The 8,737-nt window shown below is 37.6% G+C and overlaps 1 protein-coding gene and 1 long non-coding RNA gene across 2 annotated transcripts; both read right to left on the bottom strand.

The window, feature by feature from the left end:
- Positions 1 to 923: 923 nt before the first annotated feature.
- LOC124644442 (RNA-binding protein 48) lies at positions 924 to 2,698 on the bottom strand. The gene is made up of 2 exons (XM_047183796.1): positions 2,483 to 2,698; positions 924 to 1,676 (listed from the first exon to the last, which is right to left on the bottom strand). The coding sequence occupies exons 1-2, from the start codon at positions 2,588 to 2,590 to the stop codon at positions 930 to 932; spliced, it is 855 nt and encodes a 284-aa protein (XP_047039752.1). The 5' UTR covers positions 2,591 to 2,698; the 3' UTR covers positions 924 to 929.
- Positions 2,699 to 3,295: 597 nt separating this feature from the next.
- Positions 3,296 to 4,246, bottom strand: LOC124644693. The gene is made up of 3 exons (XR_006986097.1): positions 4,094 to 4,246; positions 3,658 to 3,739; positions 3,296 to 3,378 (listed from the first exon to the last, which is right to left on the bottom strand). It is a non-coding gene; the product is annotated as an uncharacterized LOC124644693 (long non-coding RNA).
- Positions 4,247 to 8,737: the final 4,491 nt, after the last annotated feature.

Raw genomic sequence — 8,737 nt, 5'->3', positions numbered from 1 at the left:
CAGTTCCTGATGATCCTATTTTTTTTGTCATTGTAATTTTTAATCGACTTTAAAAAAGGAGGTTCTCAGTTTGACCTGTATTAAACACAATTATCTCACGCTTGTCTCAACCGATTTTGATGCGTTTTCGGCATATTATCTTTCGAGTTAGAAGATTTTAGGTATATTATTTTTGAAGTAGTGTTTTTTTTTAAGTTTTTTAGATATTTACTTGCGTTAAGTTACTCCTCTTTGCTTTAATCAAATACCTTTATTTTCAGGCTGCATTGGCCCATAGATATATAACTTAATGACTAACATACATATTATATTCTAACTGCCTCGTTGGTCTAGCTGTCGCTAGTGCGGCTGCTAAGCACGAGGTCTCGGGTTCGATTCCCGAGTCGGGCCGAAATCGCTTTGTGGGTTTTAGAAGACTTTCACAAAGCAGCCCGGAGCCTGGAAGCTGGTGATTGATACACCCGTGCATCGGAGAGCACGTAAATGTCGGTCCTGCGCCTGATCTCTCTCCGGTCGTGTCGGATTGCCATCCCATCGGGTTATGAGAGTGAAGGAATAGTGAGTGCACCTGTGTCTGCGCAAATGCTCGTGCACTATAATATGTCCTGCGTAGTTGGCTAATCTCTTTACATGAGAACAGCCGCCGTAGCCGATGATCGGCTAGGAGGACATCATCATCATCATCATATTATACAAAATTGTTAGTATATTTAAGTTCCTTAAATTTTAAATTCATATTGCTTTACAATAAGCCAGTAGCAGTAGGAATAATAATTGATTTTAAGTAAAAATATTAGCACATGGGCTGGTCATTAGTTTATAAGCATAATTATTAATCTATTTAAACAATAAGTTATTAATAAACTTTGCAAATACTGTGGGTTTCATTTTTAGGTAAACATACTAAAAAAAAGGCAAAGCGCTTTACTTCACAATTTGTTATTAATATTAAATTGTATTTTATTTACAGGCTTGATAGGTACTTGCTTTATTATTTCTGAACCAAATCGATCATAGTTTAAACTCTCATTAATATTCGTTAATACTTCTTTTTCTGCAGAAGTAAAGTCTACCACTTCACACACACTTTCAGGCTTAGCAGTTTCTACCACTTTAGTAGATTCAACATCAACAACGGCAACACACATTTTCCTGTCAAAATTTCTTGATTTTTTTAATTTGCAATGTTTAACAGACTTAAAATCCGTCACCTTCCTTTTACTTGTTCCAATATTATTTACATCACCCATGTAAAGTTTTTCACTACTAACAGTAGGTACGTTTACTTCAGCACTTGGATCTATAACCGTTTTGGTACCAACCTCTTTATTAACATCAATTTTTTGCAATTTTTTCAGCCTGGCAACAACATTACGCTGTCTTAGCAACAATTTTTGTCTTGTATCGTCAACATTTTCAAATTCTGGTGCATAACAAATGTGTAGGTTTCCTCCATAGAAGTTTTTAGTATCTAGCATCTTTTTAGCCAGTCTAGCTGCCTGAATATCTTGGAAAGCAGCGTGGTATGTCTCCGTAAACTGCTCAGAAGGGTACTTTGTCAAGTTAAACTGCAGTTTACCGAATTTTGAAAATAATGCCTTAGCCTCTTGTCGGAGATTGAGAGACGGCACTCCGAATACTAGGAGATGTCTTGATTCATTGTTGATTGAGTATACCTGGTGAAAAAATGGGTTTTGTTAATGAAAACCTATAAGGCATTATGTAAAAGAACAATGACTAGAGAGATTTAGCTCACTAGAGATTCAACATCACTTCTGTTACAGCCTTTTTATCGTCCTACTGTGGGGCTGCTGCCTCCTCTCACACGGAGAAGGATTGAGCATTAATCACCACGCTTGCTCAATGCGGGTTGGTGATTTCAGTCTTTACAGTTCAGGTTTCCTCAAGATGTTTTCCTTCACCTTTTTATCATACATTGGTGTTAAAGATATACATAGAAAGTGCATACAAACTTAGAAAAATTGCATTGATACTGGAGAGGTCGGTTCTTTACCCACCAGGCCACCACAACTATATTTACAACATTACTTGTATAGAGTCAATGTCAAAATTCTATCCCTACAAATTATTGGATAGATAGAATATTCGGAATGGCCATAAGATTTAAAAATGTAAAGAAACAAACTATGTAGCTTTAGACTCTGCCCCTAAGACAACCCACTGGCAGGATTTGTTTTGTATATTTTATCCCGGTACGTGCAGTAGTTCCCAAGGAAGGGTGCTTACATAAAGAAACAGGTTGCCGGTACAGACAAGCCTGTACGGGTTGGTACCGATCAGTGCAGGTATAATATTTCAATACAATCCTATTCACTCACTTATAAAGAAACAGGTTGTAACTTACCTGTTTCTTTGTTGTTTTTACTTACCCGAATGCGGGTGAGACCGGTGGGAAACCAGCTTGTATTTACTGTATAAAAAAGTTTTTAAGCTGCTTCGAAGTTTAAAATTCGCAACCAACCTTCACAGCAGTAAGTTTTCTTCCCTGTCGGTAAGGCAAGCGCGTTTCACATAGTGCCTGCTGCTCATGATGTGGTAATAGTTCTGGTTCATTATTATCTACAGACATTACTTATTATGATACTCATATAGAAATAAAATATTATAAAATGCTTTGTTTGTTTTGATTTTACACAACAAATTACAATCTGACATTTCTGTCAAAAGGGTTAATTTGACAATGACGGATTGTCAGTCGTTCAAAAACTTTGTGCTAGAAAATTATAATCATATATTTTTTTAATTTTATTTAATACTTAGGTTTAGATTCTTCATTTTGATGTTTTCTTTCACATTACCTTCACGTTATTTCATTCAAAGCTCGCCCTTTTGTATTTTCTGGGTTTTAATCATTTAATAGCTTGGGCCCGCTTTTTCGACTGAGTCCCGTAGCTAGATGACAAAATCTATCCCATGTCCCTCTCCCGGGCCTAAGCTATCTCAAATCTCACGCGTGATGACGTGGCCAAGGGATAGGGTTAATTTATATTAGGCCGGGCCGTGCCGTGCCGTGTCCGGGCTTTTACGAAATTCTAAAGACGAGCGTCGTTTGTGGCCCGGACGGGCCACGGCACTGTCTAATATAAACCGCTTCATAAAAAATGTATGTTACTTTTCACATCCGTGACCCGTACGAGCCACGTACACGTCACGCCCCGGACACGGCCAAGCCTAATATAAATCATCCCGTATAGCTAAGGATTTATTTTTATATATAGGTATAGATAGATAGATCCAGAGTATAAATAAAAGCAAATAAATCAATGAATGAGTTTTTTATTTAATTTTTGTCGGCCATTCTGTCATGGGCCTCGGATGCTGGCAGGATTCAGCTGAGATAACTTCTCGGTACTAGCTCTAAACAAAACAATAAGTAACCATTAATATGAGAAATTATGAACATCACTACATAGTATAAAACAAAGTCGTTTTTCTGTCCCTTTGTACCTACGCTTACACACCTATGTTTTAAGCAAATAAATGTTTCTTTCTTTCTTTCTTAAAACTATGTAACCAATTTTCGTGCGGTTTTTTTTAAATATTTAGATGAGTGATTGAAGAGGAAGGTTTATATGTGTAAAATTATCCATCAAATAGTGTGGTTTATTTTTAAATATATGTTTGTATGTGACTTACCACAAATTACAGAAACACCGTAGTTCTTGCTGATCGCATGTGCACGGCGACAAGCACTCAGCATCAGTTACACATAGCCCTCCTGAAAAACAATACATCTTACTTAACGACTAAAAACGACTTAACGAATAAAAGCCACCATCATCTACCGAGCCTATTCCTAACTATGTTGGCGTCGGCTTCCAGTCTAACAGCATGCAGCGGAATGTGCCACAAGGAGCGACTGCCTGTCTGTCCTCTTCAACCCAGTTACCCGGGCATCAAAATACCCGTAGGTAAGACTGGTTGTCAGACTTTCCGTCTTCTGACTACATAGACACACTGGTACTCAGCTGCCTCCGGTGAGACTGGAAGCCGACCCCAACGTAGTAGGGAAAAGGCTCGGGAAATTATGCTGATGATACACAATAGTAATTGATGTAGGTATTTTACTTACCGTACCAGGGACCGTATTGTGCTGAAATATTAAGGACCAGCAAAGTAAAAACAAATAAAGCAAGGAACCACTTCATATTGGACACAAGAATAATTGTTATTAACAAATGTTGCAATTTTTTCATTTATATACAAACTAAGTTAACATGCCGTAATGAATTTATTACTCGTAATTAGTACAAATCTTTAGTACTTACCTACTTTAATATCTATATTAATACTAAAATAACTTATTTGTTTGTTTGTTTCAAGCTGATCTTTACGTACTACTACTTTGGTAAATCTTCATTTAACAACTACATATGTTAGGGTAGGCTTTCAGTCTTCTGGGGCTTTCAGTCTTCAGTCTTCTCGGACTTTACCCAAGAAGCTTGGGTAATACTAAGTCAACCCGGGTAAACCTAGGTTTACTACACCTTCTAGCATTACCCGTAACAGATACATTATGTTTTTTGAAGGTCTATGCTCATAAGATAGTAACGGTTCACATTGTTTAATTAAAAGATTACAAAAACGCATAAAATTAAGCTATCAAAGTATGATACGATCAAAGTATGATACGCTTAATTTTATGCGTTTTTCCCCATTTCATAATAATCTGAGTTACTAAACAATTTCTTTCACGGCTGGGAAACTACACTCATCCCGAATTGGTTGGTTAGGTACATTTTATTAAGGCGGCCAACTTTCCGAAAACTGAATGCGGGACTTAACCTTTCGTGAAAGGGGGGGGGGGGGGCATTGAAAAATGTTCGGACGGAACTGATAAAATAAAAACCGTAAGCAAAAACCTATAATTTAACCTATCAATATCGTGTCACAGCGTGCACTAATGTCTTATTTTCAAAATCATTAGGCCTCACGAGTTCAGTAGAAATAAAGAGAACGAGATTATGTTATAGGTAATCTGTGTTCCTGCACTGTTGAGCGTGCGCGCAGGTGGGTGTTGTGTAGAAGCGTGGTAGAAAAATAGGGACGCGGGACATGCGGGACGCGTACAACGTTTTGTGGGACTATTTTACTAATAATTTCAAAACGGGATTTCGTCAAGCATTGCGGGACGGTCCCGCAGAATGCGGGATGGTTGGCCGCCTTAATTTATTCCCGTACGGGCAGTAGCTTCCCCGGGACGCGAGTGAAACAGCCTTCGAAACACATATTACTTATATGGTAAAACGTTTACCTATTACCAATTACGTAATAAAAAAAACACTTGAATATAATGAGGGTTTTCGATACTTTTTCTGCCGCCAGGCGGCGCTTCGTATGCGTCAGGTCCAAACAGCTGTCAAATAGTATGGAATTGTAGGGTCCGAACTTATTGTTTATTGAAATTCTGTTATATTGGAAGTGTTATTGATTTTATTATGGACTACGGTCAGAATAAGGTTTCCGAACTAAAAATTGAGCTAAGAGAGAGGGTGCAAAAGTCACTGGTACTAAGGAAAAGCTTGTTGAAAAATTTGTTAACACAATATGATTTAGTTTTTTTTATTTACTCAACCTCAATAGTAAAACAATAATGCAGTGCTTTAATTATAAAATAAAAAAAAACACTAAAATCGTTCACTATTCATAGAAAAGATAAGCACTTTGACAGTTACCTGGACCTGACGACTCGGTGCTGCCACCTCGTGGACGCCATTTTAGAAAACCCTCATTATCAAAGCCAGCATAACCTCTCAACTGCACGTTACCAGTTACCACATTTGCTCAACAGATGGCGTTGCTCCGAGTTGTGCGAAACCTACATCGCGGTATGGGTCCACCCTTTATAGCAGAACTTTTTATGTCATAATCTAATTTTGCATAGATACAGTTCGCATAGTCTTCACTTCACAGAAAATTGTGTGACATACACTCATTTAGCATACATTCGGCTTGCTGGCCAGCTCAGCCGGCCAGCCTCAGCCGCGGCGGTGAGCGTTACAACTACCTGCGCCTCAGCTCGCAGCGGTTTTGAATTGCACTCTATGTTTTTTAATTGAAGGTTATAAATGGCAATTTGCTAAATAAATTGAATCTAAATAAAATTCTACCATCTTCATAGTTAAAAATAAATAAAAAATATAAATAAGAATATATAATATAAGAAAAAATAATATGCCAAGTGTGTTATGCCAAATAAAATTCTGCCAGATAGAATTAACCCGTTATTTACACCCCTTAAAATAATAGGCGTAGTTCAGATCATCTTCATTTTTGAAGTTAAGGGTAAGATGAATGCCTAATTCCAAAATTTAATGCAAATCGGTTCACAGTAAAAAAATTCGGAGGTAGACCGTATTTTTCGCTTCAATGACTGCCCTATTTGTATTCTCTGGGTTTTCATCATTTACTAGCTTGCCTTGCACCCGCTCTTTCACCCGCGTCCCGTAGCTGGATTGTGACAAAAACTATCCTATGTCGCTCTCCCGGGTCTAAGCTATCTATAAAGTCTCGTTTTCGTGAATTTTGCTTGTTTTTGGATAGAAGATGAATCACTTTATAATAACAAACCATAAAACTGTACAAATCACAGAAGAAATTATGGCGAACAGCAATTACTTTTTTAGTAGCAATTTTCTCAAAAATATTACTCTTCATTTTTTTTTGTGCAGAATACTTAAAAAACATCTATATTTATCTAGCTATCCAAAAAGGCACAAAACACAACAACTGCAAAAACGAGACTTTTCTTCTTCTTAATCGGACACTCTTGGCAGAGTGGTCGTGATCATGGATTGTCTCTGGCGGCTGCCCTTGCGATTTCTCTCCACTTCTCCCTGCTGGTGGCGTTCCGTGCGCACTAGACTTTTAACTAATAATAAAAATGTATACGTGTACCTAGACGACTTTTTAAGAAAAGATCTTGAAATTCGATTATCTTGAAACGGGTTAACTTTTGCCCAGTGTATCCCGTGGTCAAATTTGTTCGTATTGACCTATACTATCACCTCATGAAAGGATGCGGTCTACTTACCAGTAACCCTGTATAGGTATAGATAGATAGACATTCAGGTATAAATAAAAGCAAACAAATCAATGAATGAGTTTTTATTTCATTCTTATTAACAAGAAGAACAATGATGGCTATATTTTGTCGGCCATGCTGTCATGGGCCTCGGATGCTGGCAGGATTCAGCTGAGATAACTTCTCGGTACTGGCTCTAAACAAAACAATAATTAACCATTAATATGAGAAATTATTAACATCACTGCATAGTATAAAACAAAGTCGCTTTTTCTGTCCCTTTGTACGCTTAAATCTTCAAAACTACATTTTAACCAATTTTCGTGCGGTTTTTTTTAAATATTTAGATAGTGATTGAAGGGGAAGGTTTATATGTATAATAATATCCAAAAATAGTGGTTACAACCAAAAGTGGCGTTTATTTTTATATATATGTTTGTATGTGACTTACCCAAAGTACAGGAACACCGTAGTACTTCCTGATCGCAACTGCACATCTCCGAGCATTCAGCATCAGTTACACATGGCCCTTCTGAAAAACAATACATCTATAACCAGTTCACCGACGGAATAAACGGCATCATCATCCTCTGAGCCTTGTCCCAACTATGTTGGGGTCGGCTTCCAGTCTAACCGGATGTAGCTGAGTACCAGTGTGCCACACGGAGTGACCGCCTATCTGGAGCCCAATCCTCCTAATTTTACTTAAGCGACATACGATTCACATTTGACTGAGATCCAATCCCGACTCAATTACGATTGAAGCGTATGTGGCATTCCGCTAGTTTTTCTTTGAAATAAACGTTTTTATCCTTTTCTGTCATTCAATAATGAATCATTTTGTCTGCAAATGATTTAGGTTCGATTGCAATATGATTGTAGAGCAAACTACTGAATAGACCAAAATCACCAAAATAGCAGACCAATCGCAAACCAATTGAATGTCGTTGGAATACGATTGATCTTACATTAGTAGCAGAATGCCCGATATGGTTAAAACGGCTATTGGGATTCGTTTTCTATTCAATTTTGACATTATTAACTTCTTAACGCATTGAATTTTTTCAGCTGCATTTGGTTAGACTGGGAGCCGACTCATAGTTGGGAAAGACCAGGGTGATGATGCTGATGATACACAAAATTAATTGATGTATTTTACTTACCGTACCAGGGACCGAGTCGTTGTGCTGAAATAATAACCACCAGCAAAGTAAAGACGAACAAAGCGAGGAACCACTTCATATTGGACTCAGGAATAATTGTTATAACAAATCTGGCAATTTTTTCATTTATATACAAACTAAGTTAACAGGCCGTAATGTAACTAATTAGTACATATCTTTAGTAATTTAATATCTAATATAGATACAGAAATAGCTAAATTGTAAGTTTGTTTATAGGTAATCTCTACCTACACTTCATATATATTTGATAAATAATCATCTGCCTTGCCTTTTCCCAACTATTTTGGGGTTGGCTTTCAGTCTTAACGGATGCAGCTGAGTACCAGTGTACCACATGGAACAACTGCCTATCTGACTTGGCAAACTAGTTACCCGGGCAGCACGATACCTCTTGGTAAGACTGGTTGTCAGTCTTTCTTGCTTCTGACTACCCGTAACAACTGCCAAAGGAATTAAATTACATCTGGGACCCACCAATTTATCGTGCCTTCCGAAGCAAGAGACTTCA

The sequence above is a fragment of the Helicoverpa zea genome, chromosome 30 (assembly GCF_022581195.2).
Source record: "Helicoverpa zea isolate HzStark_Cry1AcR chromosome 30, ilHelZeax1.1, whole genome shotgun sequence".
Taxonomy (NCBI): Eukaryota; Metazoa; Arthropoda; class Insecta; order Lepidoptera; family Noctuidae; genus Helicoverpa; species Helicoverpa zea.
This window is presented reverse-complemented; position numbering and strand designations above follow the sequence as displayed.

Excerpts from the sequence above, each read along its gene's own strand:
- LOC124644442 (XM_047183796.1), bottom strand. The coding sequence starts at position 2,590 with ATGTCTGTAGATAATAATGAACCAGAACTATTACCACATCATGAGCAG. Across the intron at positions 1,677-2,482 it reads GAAAACTTACTGCTGTGAAG|GTATACTCAATCAACAATGA; the intron begins GTTGGTTGCGAA and ends TTTTTTCACCAG.